Below are 15,489 nucleotides of genomic sequence, written 5' to 3'. Positions count from 1 at the left end.
TGACTATAGGCTTAAGGCCTAAATTTCTCTGTACTTAAACATACACATTTGACCAAAGCGAACACTAGGTGTTAGAAAGATTCCTGAAAATCAGCATTAAACACCTAAAAGGTAAAGGCCTAATGAAACATTAGAACATTTCTAATGAGACATTAGAGCATTTCTTGTAAAAAAATAATGAGTTTCCCTTGATTCGAATTTAAGAGTTGGGGTTTGAGTTTGGTAGTGTTCTGTTTTGCGTTTTAAACAGCAGGTCATTCAGTGGAGGAAAGATGAAAAGAGGCATAGTAGGAAAGTGGATTGATCTTGACATGTGTTTATTTCCTTCATGAATACAGGAGTACACTGAAGCTAAACAAGTGTAAAGCAGCAATATAACATCATGTCCTTTGGTCATAGAAAAGGAAGAGAAATGGCTGTTGCGTCAGCTGGGGAATGACAGAATCCCTCTGTTACAGCTGTTTTTCTGACAGCCTTTCAGCTGTCACCTGCCACTTTGCCTTCCATTTTGAGTTGTATTTGTATCTTTCCCCAGCTCGTAAGCAGGAGATTATCAAGGTTACCGAGCAGTTGATTGAAGCTATCAACAACGGGGACTTTGAAGCTTACACGTAAGTTTTCTCATTTAGGAGGGAGTGAGAAGAGTTGATGTATTTGATACTGTAGATGTAAATACGCGTATTTATATGTGAGTGTGTTTGTATTTATGTATTGTTGGAGTTCATTCTCAGGTGCCCCCAAGAAATCCAAGACGGGTTCATTGCTGCTTTGCCCCAGCTTTACACAAGCCTGGTTGCCAGTTTCAGAGGACCTGCTAGTGTAAATCCAATGTACTACTCTGCTGAGGCAGGATCATAATCCTGACACAAAATACACAGTGGTCTGTCTTGGCGTACTAATGTAAAGTCATGTTTGTGATTTAAAATACAGAAAGCACAGCAGAAACCTTTTTTAGCAGAAAATTTTTATTATATGTAGAGATTTATAGTAGCTAGAATCACAGAGCGTGAAAGACCATGTGGAATTTAGGTTCCACCAGCCTCTGCTGAGAACCGTGCAAGAATTTTCTGTGAGGAAGTGGACTGATTTGTCTCTCATCGTTTCTCTGCAAAGGCCCAATTCCATCACTGCTTCTCTTCCTCCATTAAAAAAAGATAAATAGAAAAGTAGAGGAATACTCTTCTCAGCATTTCTCTTCGTCTCCTATGTTTCTCTGGGTGGATTCTGTCCTGTTGCAGCGCAAGCCCCACAGTTCAATAGTGACAGTGCTCATCTGTTGTGATTTAAGCCTAGCTGCTAACGGAGAACCACGTAGCTGCTCTCTCACTCCCCTGTTTCTTCCCCCCCTGCTCCTGGAGGGGTGGGGAGGAGAATCAAAAGAATGTAAATCCCATGAGCTGAGATAAGAACAGCCCAGTAACTAAGGTACAATACAAAACCGTTACTACTACCACCAATAACAATAATGGTAAGGGAAATAATAAAGGGAGAGAATATAAAACTAAAAGGGGAAAAGGAAAAGAAAATTTCCTCCTTGTAATACCATTGACTTGTGGGGCCTTCTTTGACAGGGGTTTTTTTTTTATGTCAAAAGATAATTTCTGTCACAGTCCACCTAAAGTAAGCTACGAAATATACTACTTTAAGTGAAACCAGAACTCTCCCCATGTAATTTCTGTTCTTTTCCAGTGTGATGGCACTGGTAAGTAACATGTCCAGTGAGAATAAAAGAAACATTTAAAAAGGAATCTCTCCAAAGCTGTGTTACAGAACTGCATATGTTGGTGACAGAATTTCCTCTTTTCCACAGAAAAATCTGCGATCCAGGCCTTACATCTTTTGAACCTGAAGCGTTGGGTAATCTAGTAGAAGGGATGGACTTTCACCGGTTTTACTTTGAAAATGGTAAACATTCCTGTTTCATCTCCGTGAATCTTCATCTGTTCTTTGGGATTGTGTTTGTTGGGTGTTAATTGATTTGGGCCGGGGAAGGGAGCATTTTATTTTTTTCAGAGTTCTGCTCCGTGTGTTTTCCTGTCTTTTCCTGTGTTGCTCATTCACGCAAGGCACTTTGGATAGTAGAGGAAAGTTTAAGGTATTTGGAAAGAGAAAGCCAAGGTGTATAAAAGAAAATACAAACAAACCATCGATAAGTAATTCTTATACATTTTTTTTTTTCCATTGGGGAAAAGATAAAATCATGCTGTGAATTTACTTAAAAGATATGTCACTAAATAGTGTGATTACAATGATTGCAACTGACAGCACTTCTAGTGAGTGTGTGATTTATTGGGAAAGACATTGTAGTCACTCAGTCTGTACTGCTGAGGATCTGATCAGCTCTCTTTCTGGTATTGGTTGTGTGTCTGTGTGTATATATATATGGAAACAACAGTATATGTAATACATATTTTACTGTCACATCAGCTGTAACAAAGAAAAATTGTCCATAGAGTGGGTTAAGTTTTGGAAGACTGTGTAATGTAGGTAACCATTTTAGAGCAGACTTGACTCAAAAGGAAATAAAATATTGTAAATGAAGTTTATCCAGTAATTTCTGAGAATTGTCTGAGCATAGCGTGGTATTATTGTATTCCTAAATTCTCTTCCATCTCCAAAACAGTATTTTCCATATTTTTTACTTATATTTTTTCCTTTCATTGCCGCTGCTTATTTTTCATGGATTTCAGCACTTAGTAAGATACATCACAAGAGGGAGTTAAAAGCTGAATTATTTTAACTGAAAATATTAAGTACCACTGTCATTAGACATTAGCCACAGCAGCAAACTGAAGTATTGGGAAAACTCAATCAGGAAACTCAAGGTAGTGGCCCTCACTTTATTTAATCCATGTTTGAACATGGATTAAATAATATGTACTAGTAAACTTTTGCTTGGTTTCCTTATAGGAAAGAGGAAAATATGCTGTGACTGCGCTGAATTGTACAATGTACTTAGGCAAGTTGTCAGTCATGATTATCAGTAAACAAAACTTTGTAGCAGCTAACCTCAAGATTCTTGTTTTGTAAAGTGGGGTGAGATGAGTTATTTTAGCATGCATAGAGAAAATGTAATTTATCCTCTGTGTATGTGTGTTTGTTTCCTAGCTTTATCAAAAAGTACCAAACCAATCCACACCATTATCCTCAATCCTCATGTGCACTTGGTGGGCGACGATGCTGCTTGCATTGCATATATCCGGCTCACACAGTACATGGATGGGAGCGGGATGCCAAAGACTATGCAGTCAGAGGAAACGCGCGTCTGGCACCGTCGTGATGGGAAGTGGCAGAATGTTCATTTTCACCGTTCAGGTTCACCAACAGTACCTATCAAGTAAGCAACAATTCAGACCAAAAGCTTAGAACTATGGAGGTCAGACCAGATAGTCAAATAGCTGCTTTTGGCCTTTAAAAAACTTTGAAACTGTCCTCTCGATAGTGTAATTCCTTGTGGTCATTTGTGCAGCATGTGTTATATTCAGTAACGTGCATATAGTATTGGTGCAGCTATTTTTAAAATAATGCTTTTCTTGCTGTTGCTTTCAACTGTGATGCCCACTGATCCAACTCAGTCCCTGAACTGACAGCTTGAAGAGCAGAAAAATGTTAGAATGTAAATAAGGCTTGAGACAAGTCACACAGAATTGGAAAACCTGAAAAAATAAAAAGCGAGAGGATACATGGAGCTGTTAAAGTGGACCAGAAAGTTTAAAGGAAAAAAGTATCACTGTTCTGAAAAAGTAACACTGTTCTGGGTAATATTTGTTGTGATTTCCAGCCACCTCTACTTACTCAGGCGTAGTTATGTTCACTGCGAGTTGATTTTGAGCCAATTTATGCATTTACTTTGTAAATTAAATCATATGGGTGCCTGTCACATTTTAACCTCTTTTCCCATGCTCTCTTTGCTTAACTGCTGAAGTTAAGCTGTCAGTTAGTAATTGTCTGACAGTTATGACATCTGTGTAGGTACACCTCAGATCTCTCCCATCATCACTTTTGTCTGTAGTTCATTTGGGGGTCTCTGCATGCCCTCTCATACCCTTGAAGTAATGTCATGACTCGATGCATGCAAGCCTGAATTCATTGAGCCAGATTTTGGGCAGTCTGAATTGCAACACACTCATAGTTCCAATAACAAGATAAAGAGTCACGGCTTCTTCAAGAGGTTCTGCTCAAGTCCTTTACAATTCTTCTGTGTGCAGCCTTTGCTAATGCTGCTGTGTTCCTTAGAGCCTCCCTGACTTCTGGCTTAGGTTAGGCTGTTTCCAGATTAGACAGCACTGGCATAGGCCTTGGTATGCTCAGGTGCAAGCTCCCCTTATAGGATATAATTACATTTGTGCAAGGTATCTTAATGAGGATAGTGGCTGATTTTCCTGGCGTGGATGTTAAGAGCTTAGATTTCATCCTTCCAACTTCATCATGCCCCGTATTTTACTTCTTGCAACAGTATTCTTCTCCCAGATGAAATAATACTTGATAAAGAAGGAACATGATAGAATAGAATGAAGTGTTACAAATTCAGTGGGGATGATTTTGGTTTTTGTGTTTTTAGGGGTTTGGGGTTTGTTTGGGTGTTTTGTGGTTTTTTTGGGGTTTTGTTTTTTTTTTTTAAAAGTGTTTTGATTACCTGCTGATAACTATTGTATTTTATTTCAAAATGTGAAACCAATGGGAGTCAGAACTCTGTCATCCGTTGTTTTTCACATGCCAGCTGCACTGCCAGTGTTCAAACAGATAATATTGAAACAGTGGTTACCTTCTTCTGAAATGCAGTGTCATGTAGATTTTTGATGTTTTCATAAACGAGTGTTTTGTTAAGGGACCTGACCTGAGTATGTGTGCAGCCAGAAAGCAGAAGTGAAACAGATTCACCTGCCCCAGTGAACCCTGGACAGTAAGTGTCTCTAGCAGAATGACATGAATTGGACTAGAGAATTATTCAATCTCTTCCTTTGTTGTTTTCCATCCCCTCTGTTTTTTGAGAAGGGGGGATGGTGGTGTCACTTTAATTTTTTTCTTAATCATATTTATAGGAAAAAATCCAAAAGAGAAAAGGTAATTTTCAACGCTTATTCTTACATACCAAAACCAGAAGGCAAGAAAGCAACCATCTTTTTACTATTTTAATGGAAGATTATGGAATTTGCCCAGTAATTCCTGTAAGAATCCCTTGAGGAATACTTTATAGATATATACCGAACAGCTTCTGCAGCTTCTTGTTTTTGAGGGACAGTGTTGTAACAGGAGCCTTGATGCCTAGTTCATGTAACATGTACGTGTGTAATAAGCTGCTGTGTGCCATGACACGTACTGGTTCTACAAAAACTCACCAGAGGTAGTTTCTCTGGAATATAAAGGTCAGGCTCTAGCTGCCACAGAGCAAGCAACTCTTCCTTCACATCTCCAGGGAATGCAGTTGGATGTACAGATCTGAGATTTGCCCCTCAGAAGCAGTGCCAGTCTTTAGGACTTGGGTAATGTCAGTTCTTTATGGCTGCTCATGCTCTCTAATAAAGATTTCTGCTAAAAATGGAAGGAGGAGAAGCTGAGAAATAATTCTATTGAGACTGTAGGGTTGTGTCTATGTCAGTGGGTATTTTGAGCCTGTGTGGTCAGACAGAGATGATCTGAGGATTGCACAAGCTGAAAAAGCCACAGAGGAGGAGGAGCAGCTCAAAGCCTTAAGAGTACGGCTAAGGCTTAAGGAGAGATGCTCTGAGATTGCAACATCGCCCTAAATATGTAGCCTCTGTATAGCACTGGCATTTATCCCTTACCTAACTCTTCTCTTGAATTCAGAGGGGTTTTCTGGACTTTCTCATATCACTGTTCTAAAATGTCATTTGTGTGGTGGTTAGAAACTTTAACTTTCCAGTCTAAATTTGAGCCATATTCAATGTGTCCTCTATTATTCTTACTTCATTGTTGTTTTTTTATACTGGGGATAGGTATGCAGACATTAGCTGGTTTATATGAAGGCTGATGAGATCACTTTCCCACCTTCTATTTTTGTAGAGTAAATAACCAATACTATCTTGGGTAGCTTTTTTCTTGTTAGGATCTCCATTTTCCTGGCTACTTTAATAGCTCTTCATTGTCTTTTTTCAGTTTGAGGTTTGTCTTTTCATTAGGCTGGTTTCTTCTGAAATACCATGTACAGTTGTGGTGAGGGCTTTATTTAACTTCACAAGGTCTTTCTTTTCCCTGTTGAGAATGATGCCACAGCTGCTATGTTCTGGCACTGTTTTTGAACTCTTGTCATCTACATCACATCAGCAGATCATCTGACAGCCATGTATTTATCCTCAACTGTCATTTCCAACCAAGGAGTCTATAGAAACTTCTGCTGAGTGTGCAGTTTTGTACTTCCTATTCTTACATGTAACATTTCTGGATTACCCAGCCTTCAGGGTTATTTGGTTCTTCTTGCACAATACTCTGGTTTTCCTTTGTGTTTATAGTGTCTTCCACCTAAGTGTAAGTATATTACATGAGATCAGTCCTACTGCTTGTGTTTAGGTCACTGGCAAAGACTAGTAAGTCTCCTCTAGGCTGGTAGCTCCCCTTCCAGCCCAAGCATTGCCATTTTTCTTTTAGTTATTTTACATATTCTTTCTTTAATCCCCATCTTCTCAGGTTGATACGGGCAGTCAAAGAGCTATTGGACCTAAAACTGATCCCCAAACCTAAATTCAGGCTCCCAGGCTTATATTCCCTCACTTACACCTTCTTGCACTTTCATGAGTTAAATACCAAATAACAGGAAGACTTAAGTAAAGAGTTTGTTCTGTGTTTGTACAGTGCCTAGCACAGCGGGATCCCAATCACGACTTCGGCCCCTAGATGCTACGGTAATACAAACGTTACTATAAGCGGAGTTAGTTAACTACTTGCTTACATGTTCCTTTCCTTTTCTCTTTGCATATGGCTCCTGCATGTCTTGCATGTAAATTTCATCTGATTCTTCCTCGTTAATCAATTCAATTTTTGTATGAGAATCCGGGTGTGTGGCAGTGTCTGTAATGTACATGCTGAGGAAGTGAATTAAACTCAGAGATTCACATCTGAATGCTGCCCTCCCTCCTTTAAGAAATTGGTTAAGACATTTTGGCTTCCTGGCTCAGTTTTCTTTTTTATCTTAACAGACTCTGGCATGTTGTAAAGATGAAAAATGCCTGTGAAGTGGTTTGAAAAATAAAAGAATACTTTGCTGAGTGTTTTTTAGGGGTTTTGTCCCCCTTGTTTTTCTTCACAATATTGTATTAGATGATCTTGAGAATTTTTTCCATAGTATTGGCTGACACTTGAGCATGTGTTGTTATCTGGTGGCGATGTTACTTCAGTAATGGCAATATCTGTTTTGTTTTTTTCTCCTTCCTCCTAGCTAAAAATATCAGCGGTGCCGCTCTTGCATTTTCTGTACCCAACGCACCTGGTTGATTACCATCTTGGCCATCCCGTTCTCTTCATGCATGTTTCTGAGTGCATGAAGTTGTGAAGGTTCTTCATGTAACACATTTGTGATGCACCATGTTGCTGTATGTACCATCCGTACACTGTTAACATTTCAATGAAGGTGATGTTCCATGCAAATAGAGAATAACAAGGCTTAAAAGACAAAAAAATGTTTGATGGACAGCAGTAGATACAGAATACATGTGTCACTTTCTCCATTTATGCCAAGTTTTAACAGAGAACTTTAAAAATAATCCTGTTTATTAAAAAAAAAAAAAAAAAAAAAGAAAAAGTACATTTTACCCTCTTTTTTTAAGAACTGTTTTTTGACGACTCCTTCTCCCGCAAGTCCCAGGATTTTGCTTTGGTTCTGGTAGGATTGGTTAGGATTTCCGCTGGCAGTTCCATTACTGTAAAGCAGGTTTTAATTACAGCATGTAGATGGATGAAATTACTGATAAATGTGGAAGTGATAATACCTTGGCTTTGTACCAGCTGAAGCCTTCTTAGTTTATTAGTCTGTGTAAACTGGAAAAATCTCATCACTTGCTGGCTTGATCACTTCAGAATTAACTGCTGATGTTTTAGTGAGCCAGCATTTTCTTTCTTTTGAGTCTCTACCTTTGCTTTCTTACTATGCTAATTGAATATTTCTATTGGATGACTAAGCCAAATTAAAAATTGTAAGGAACAAAGTGATGATCAAGGGGCAGTTTTTGAGGATTCAAATGGAAAAATAGAGAAAGAGAGATTTTTATCACTTCTAGGGTGTACTATAAATTTTTTAAGGAGGCTTTAAAACATGTAACATTTTGATTAAGCTATAGACCAGGTGTGTGGTTAATACACTCCAGAAATATTAGGCCTTAAAAGCTTAGTATGAAGACTTTACTTACTTTACACTGCTGCTCTTGCTTCTCTGGAAATGTGTTATGGATACACCAGTTTTCTAGTAGGACTCTCACACTGTACCACAGATGGGTTTCTCCCCCCTCAATCCGCTCTTGGTTTCTTGACGTTCTCACGCAGCCTACAGCACCAAGGACAACAGTCTTCACAGCATCACCACCGTGGCTTGGTGGCTGGACGCTCATACGCTGTGTGGGGAGTGCTCTCGGTTCCAAATGCAACCTTTGTAACGGGGACTACTTTTGCTTCCTTTACATTGCTGTGAAAACACATCCCTGCAAGCAGTTAGGTTTATTCCCTTTCAGTTTTTAAACTGGGAAAGTTTCCTGATTTGTACCATTTCACCTTTCTGTGTTGATTACTAATCAAAAGCAGTTCTTAAACATTTTGATGTTGTTACTAGTGGATGTATGGTAGATGGATTTAAGCTTCTCTGATAATTACTTCATGATTTTAAACAATATATATTTAAAATAAGCATCTACAATAAATGTGTTGAGCCATATTAACCTGCCAATGGGATCTGTGATAAAAGTAATGGCCTCATTTTTTTCTCATTAATTTCTTTACTTTCTTTTTTTTTTTTTTTTTTTGGTGAAGCGGCTATAAGTGGCATAACTGTATTTAAAATTAACAAATTAGGTGTAGGGTGTTTTTTTTTATACTTCTAACATAGCATGTGGTGTTGACGTAATACTGTAGGCCAAGTTTGTCTTCCACACCAAGATGTGAGGAAATTGTGATTTGTTCTCTCCACCACAACCAAGTTACACACTTCTGTCATTTTGGAACACTGCAGTTTACCATGGGACACAGTGTACATATTTCTTGCCATAATGGTAAATGATTGATATATTTAAGGATTAATAAATTTGTGATTTCTGCTGACATTGTGCTTGTGTTTTAATTTCCCCATGAACTGTGATTTTTGCATTGCAAAGTGTGTTGCGTCTTTTGGAATTAAGAAGTCAGAGACACAGATGCAGTTTGTTAGGAACTGAGCTTGCAGTTTGAAAATAGGAGTCTTTGCTTTTGCGATTGTGGTTTGTCTTTGGGTTAGTTCTTAGCTGCCTGTTGCGAGGACCCACTTGTACGCCGCTCACGCTGTGCTTTGTTGATAGATTTTGTACATACCTTATATTTATAGCTCCATATTTAGAAATATTTTAGGTAGTTCGCACGTTGCTGCAGCTGCCTTACTGTGTTTGATGTGCTCAGCCTGTAGCACGAGATGCTGTAAGAGCAGTTAGTCTGTGTTTAGCCTTGCTGACCATAAAATACATTATATTCCACAAATAATAAGCATTTTAAATAACATACCAGTTTAAAAGCTCTCATATCTGTCTGTAGTGATTTTAGGCGCTCTTATCCTGCGCTGAGCCACATCTGAGAACAGTCCTTTATACCAGCAGAAAAGAAGGACCAAGGGAGTGGAGGAGAGGAGGCAGCTTCCAGCTTTCATGGGTCACGAAATGCAAAGCTGGATCATTGCTCTGGTTCTGTGCCTGGAGCAGCGCAGTTGCAAGCCAGACCTGTAGCAGCGGTGGTGCACAGCGTGGCAGTGATCCAGGAGTTCCGCCTCTTGAAGGAGCCAGAGCGTATTCCTGGGTTGGTGAAAATTCCAGTGCTTCCTTTTGGATGGCGTTTTGCTATGTATTTATAAACAAAAACAGGAGAGGGCTCAGAGGTTTGGAATGTTTTGGTAAGCCCCAGTGGAAGCAAAAGCAGTTTAGTCTGTCAGGAGGTTTTATATTTTGTCATATCACTTCTACCTTCTTTGTTTACACATTGTTTCCACTAAATGCTATTCCAGAAATGAGTTTGATTTCCATTTTAACTATGTGCCTAGAGTAAGCTGTTAGCAGTAGGATTGCTACGAATTTCAGGTATGTAGAGAAGAGAAAAGACTGTATAAGGCATAATGACAAGGAGAGAGGGGTCAGGAGAACACATTTGCTAAATACCAGGTTGAAGATTTGGGAGAGAGGTGGGGTTTGGGGTTTTTTTGTTTGTTTTATCGTTGTGGATGTCATTTTATAGCACAAACGTTTTAATATGCTGCCTCCTTGTGGTTTTATGCAATTATGTTTTCTGTTTAGGACTGCATGAGGAAGATGCTATTTGTTGTGATCAGAAAGGAACTCAATGCTTTCATGCATTCACTTTTCTAATGTGAGTAAGGAACACAGATTATTTCAGAGGCTGAACCATTGTTAGGTCTTGAATATGTGCTGTGCACATACCTAGAGGAATCAGACTGATTCCATTTTCTAAAAATGGGCTCCCAAGACACAGTTAAGAAAATAAACATCTATCTCCTGGAGTTGTATATTAAATCCGGAGTTCATTGTGTTGAAGATTAATATTACTGTTTCTTCAGTGTGCTGTTAGTCTTTTGTAATGTGTCATCTCCTCAGACCATGTGCTCGCAGAAAACAGAATTACTTTGTTCTTGTCAGGGCTTGTTTTCTTTGTGTAGTCATACGTCAAACATAACTCACCTTAGAAAAGACAAAAAAATTAACTGTTTTATTATTCGGATAGACCCTGAGGTCTGCCTAGGCCTCATGTTAAAGTTGGGAATCCTGCATATAACAGATGAGAAGCCTTTCCTCTCTTCTCCTCCCTCTTTTGCACAGATAATCTATGGCTGAGCAGAACAAGCTGTAGGATCTGCTTCCAGGACAGCATGCGTTGTAAAATGAGGAGAGCACAGCAATTCTGCATGCTAGTATGCTGCAGAACAGCAGCACAAGGCTGTATGTTTCCAGCATGTTCTTGTCCAGACTAAGCCCAGGCGAAAAAGGCGCTGCAGAGAGTAAGTCTGGGGAAGAGGAGAACATGTAATCATAGAGTGTGAGGGGAGGAGAATCAATGCAAGAAAGACAAGCTGATAGAAAACAGGGTTTACAAAGTGAAGAGATAGGAGCACCATATTTCTGTATTCAGAGAAATGTCACGTTCTTTCCTGAAAGATGTTGCCAGAACCCAGCTGTGGGGCTGGACCATCTTATGAACTAACTGGAAGCTTGTCCCATATAACCTTGCAGCATTATGACCTTTAGTTAACTAAGTTAGGTAGTTAAATGTGGCACGTGGCTGGGGCAAGGTTGCTTCCCTTAAGATAGCAAGGGCTGAATGTGTGTAGCCACAGAATGTCCTCTGAAAAGTTGCATTCAATTGCAGTGTAGAATTTATCAGGAATGTGACACACCTCGTGACAGCCAAGGGCCTACCTAGGTCTTTAATTACTGACTTCTGCTGTTCCCTGAACAGCTGTTCCTTTTCCATAGTGGAAAGAGGCTGTCTTGTGTCAGAGCAGAAGAAAACTGCAGCGTGTATTACTGAGTTCCCTGCTCAGGTATCTCCCAGTGTCCTGGCAAGCTGGTAGAGGAGGAGAGGGGAGTGAAGGTTATTAATAAACAGCCCACTGAGAGAGAGCTCATGGCAAGCAACACAACCCCGAGCCAGGAAAGAGGAGACCCCTCCATTCTTTCACCACTCCTTTTCCCACCCTTCTCAGGCATTTGGTGTTGGCTCCATGAGAGGACAGCTGCTCAGGACCAAGGCAGTGACAGTCACAGATTGTTAAGTAACACGTGTAGTCAAGGGACCATATTAGCAAGCAACCAGCCTGATAGTGGAGGTAAGAGCCCACGTTTGCGTGCCTGACAGCTCATTTTATAAGCAGTTATTGCAGAACATTGGTACCCAAAAAGAAGTCAAACCTTTAGTAGGGAAGGAGAAGAGAGTACTCCCAAGCACACACCTCTCATGCTACAAGAAGACATCAGCTTAAACACCATATAAAACTCTTGCATGTCCTGTGCCCTGGGGAGAAGGTAAGTACCAGAGCAAGAAGCAAGATTTCAGCTCCAGGACTGATGACAGGATTACGGGTGCTTACCATTTCAGTGAAGAAAAAGTAAGTCTATTAAAACATTCATGACTACTGATCTATTGCCTCTCTTGCACAAGTTATTTGGGGGGATTATCCTAGAACAAAGCAACTGCAAAGATGGGGTGTCAATATTGAGTAGACATGGTGGTGTTGCTGCAAGTACTGGCAGCAGTGCCTACTGCCCTGTTCCTCCTACAGGTTGCTTTGGCATTGCTGAGGGATATAGCTTTTATACTTTTTTCCCCTTGTGTAGGGAATTCCTGTTAGAAGGGCTGTCTGACAGCCCATCTGGAGCAGTGCAGGTTTCCCGCGGATGCAGTCGTGGGCTGCCATTTCACTTTGCTGGAAGTGCATAAATGCCCAATTCCCATTTTGTTTCTGTTCTCCAGAGTCTCTGGCATACTCAAGTATTGATGCTCACATTGCAGTCTTCCTTACATTTTTTCTCCTTTTTCTCTAGAACAAAGCTAGTTCAAAAGGTACCTCCTCCCCCCACTCCAGACACTCATTCCCACTTTTGATCACACTTAAATACTGGGGGGTTTTTAAGAGATTTTTTTTTAAATGAGATTATTTCACTGGTCTGGTTTTGCAAGGTTATCTGACAAGAGGTTGCATCAGCATAATAAAGAAGTTAGAGGGAACAAGCTTTGGGTGAGAACAGAAAGGCTTCTTAAACCAGTTTTACCACCAGCAAAGATGTATGTACAATTATTTCTTAAGTAATTGAATCCAGCTTATCTACCAGTATACTAGTTTGTGATCAAGGGTCCTAAGCAGGTAAACAGCTTCAAAAGTTGGCTGTGTACTGTTACATGCCTTCATGGAAAGTTGATGAAAACAGTGATTCCTCCCGCAGTTACTGACTGCCATGAAATTCCAATTATTGTTTCCTACCAGGAGGTTAAGTCTAGTTGCAGATTAACAATTTGGGACAGAAAGCTTTATGTTACTTCCCACACTTCTTTTGAATAGTTGTCCCCACAGCACACATTAACTGGACTTCCCCTTGTTATCGGTCATTCTGTGAATATGTCTGATACTCTCATATCACGCCCTTTCTGGGGTGCTTGACTTTTGGCTGGCAACGGAGAAAGATCAATAGCTCTGAAGTAGGTTTCTTTAAACTCAAACGGTATTACAGTATAAAGCCATGACAATTTGGATAATTACAAAGTGCCCTTAATAATTAAAAAAACCTCCAAACAACACAGCTTTTTCTTTGGGAGCACCTACTGAAGCGTGATGGCAACACGAAAAGACGCCTGAATGCACGAACTTACAACCCCACCACCACCACCAGACCGCAGTGTCTAAATCTAATCTTACTGAAAATTTAGTCTAAATGGGAGTTTGAATACGGCAGAACACCTTTATACATAACAAAATAGGGACTAGTAGCATGCAGGACCATGCCTTCTGATTACAGGCTTTACTTCTGGTCTTCTGGTTGGCCTTGGGGCTGCCTGTGGACTACGATGTAGGCACGTGCCTTTGTATCTATCTCGGATGTGGCAATTGCCATTTCAATGCTTTCATTGCTCTTCTTTGTGTTGGTAGTTTTCAGACTGTCTTTCTAGACGCTGGAGAACCTGTGGATTAAAGAATTCTGTGAAAGTTGACCACAATTACCTTGTAGTTAAAGTCTTAAATATACTCTGTGTTTATTTTTAAGAACCTGAGAGTAGTAACTAGTTTCTGGGAGGGACCCAGCTAAGATGTGCCTTGGTTGATCACCTGCAGGAACTTTCTTCATCTCATCAGGTCCCAGCATTTTCACAACATGATTGAAGATGTTCCTGAATGCTCAGATTTGAGACATCTGGTATCATCAGCGATACCTGGAAAACTGCATGTCTGTGGCTCATTAGAATGGTAGAATTCTGTGTGCTGGTAGTCAGAACATCAAAAAATAATGTTTTCAAATGTGTACAGCAAATACTCATGAAAAGAAATCCCTTCTAAAGAGCAGTAACAGATTAATTTTTTTCTTTAAATTCTGCCCTAACTACTTAGGCCAGTGATTAAAATGGGTGAAGAGAGGAGGGAATTTTATTGTGCAATGCATTCATCCTTCACTAGAAGTGTTAACTGGTGGAGTGCCACGATGATCTAAGAAGCGCAAGCATGGCAGGCTGGCCTGTGCTGGCCCTTCATGAGAGCTGAAGTGAAATGCCTCGCAAAGGCATCGCTGCAGTTTGAAGCAGATCGGTGAGTTCAGTGGCACAGTTCAGTTGGTATAAAAATTGTGTTTCATCAAATGTGATTTTTGTGCGCATGTGATTGGACACATATACTTGTTGGCACATCATTCTGTGACCTGGTGTGGGAGGCACTGTTTCAGCCTCCTGTTGGGACTAAACCACTTGGTTTAGTTAAATCTTCTGTGATGAACCCAGACGTGCTCAAACTAATTTCAGAGCCTGGATGTAGAGCACTTTGCCAGAGATCTGAAAGACACGAGTAGGAGGTTTTGCTCTTTTTCTCATTCAGGCCAGGAATCTGAGTGTGTCTCTTGTGCAATGTCAGTGTCATAACCACGGAGTGGATAGCTGAGACACCCTTTCTCTGTTTTTTCACTGAAAAATAAGCAGGGAAGTTTGTGTTTCCATGCAGCTTTAGTGAAAGGGGAAAAAAAAAACTGTCAAAATGTCCGTAACAACAGCAGAAGGGATCTCTTTCTCTGGGCACCTGAAGGTGCCACAGAGGCTCGAAAGTGCAATGGGGATTAATTAACACAAAGCTGAGGACAGGAAATGTGACACATCTCTCTGCTTAAATAGCTGGGTGTGTTTGGTAATTTCAGTATGTGAACAGGTACAAATAACAAAGCCGTAGAAGTCCTCAGTTGCTTTGCTGATCTCTTCTTTGTAATGGGTTTCTCAAGGTTAGTACCCTGAGGTATGCCAAGAGGCAGCATGGGAGAATACTCACTCTCCTCTATAGTTAAATAAGGGATTTTGGTGTTGAGTCTTGCGACATTCACACCTTCCTGTAAATGCTGTTTCCCAGTTAAGACCAGCTTTTCACACATGACAAGGCAGAGCTACTTCACATCCCACAAGTCTTTTGCTGTCTGCCAAAAGGATGTGAGGGGGATATTTGAGAGGGTGGAAGAGCTGGGATGGGGGTGTGTGTGAGGAGTATGCTGTTTTCATTAAAAGGCCTTAGCAGGTCACACCACTCATCTCTGAGGAGGAGTAGCTGGCACAAAG

The 15,489-nt window shown here is 40.3% G+C and overlaps 1 protein-coding gene across 13 annotated transcripts in view; it reads left to right on the top strand.

The window, feature by feature from the left end:
• Positions 1-9,261, top strand: part of CAMK2D (calcium/calmodulin dependent protein kinase II delta) — a 152,338-nt gene extending 143,077 nt beyond the window's left edge. For 8 of the 13 annotated variants that reach the window (XM_030479986.1, XM_030479984.1, XM_030479981.1 and 5 more), the window contains 5 exons: positions 536-611; positions 1,811-1,905; positions 3,109-3,337; positions 6,811-6,860; positions 7,394-9,261. In XM_030479986.1, the coding sequence (XP_030335846.1) occupies positions 536-611; positions 1,811-1,905; positions 3,109-3,337; positions 6,811-6,817 (407 nt within the window). In that variant the 3' untranslated portion in view covers positions 6,818-6,860; positions 7,394-9,261. Of the gene's footprint in view, positions 1-535; positions 612-1,810; positions 1,906-3,108; positions 3,342-6,810; positions 6,861-7,393 lie in introns of those variants that run through there. The other 5 variants (XM_030479988.1, XM_030479990.1, XM_030479982.1 and 2 more) reach the window with 2 other exon arrangements.
• Positions 9,262-15,489: the final 6,228 nt, after the last annotated feature.

This window comes from Strigops habroptila, chromosome 3 (assembly GCF_004027225.2).
Source record: "Strigops habroptila isolate Jane chromosome 3, bStrHab1.2.pri, whole genome shotgun sequence".
Lineage (NCBI taxonomy): Eukaryota > Metazoa > Chordata > Aves > Psittaciformes > Psittacidae > Strigops > Strigops habroptila.
The sequence above is the reverse complement of the archived record's forward strand: the minus strand, read 5'-3'. Positions and strand labels throughout refer to the sequence as shown.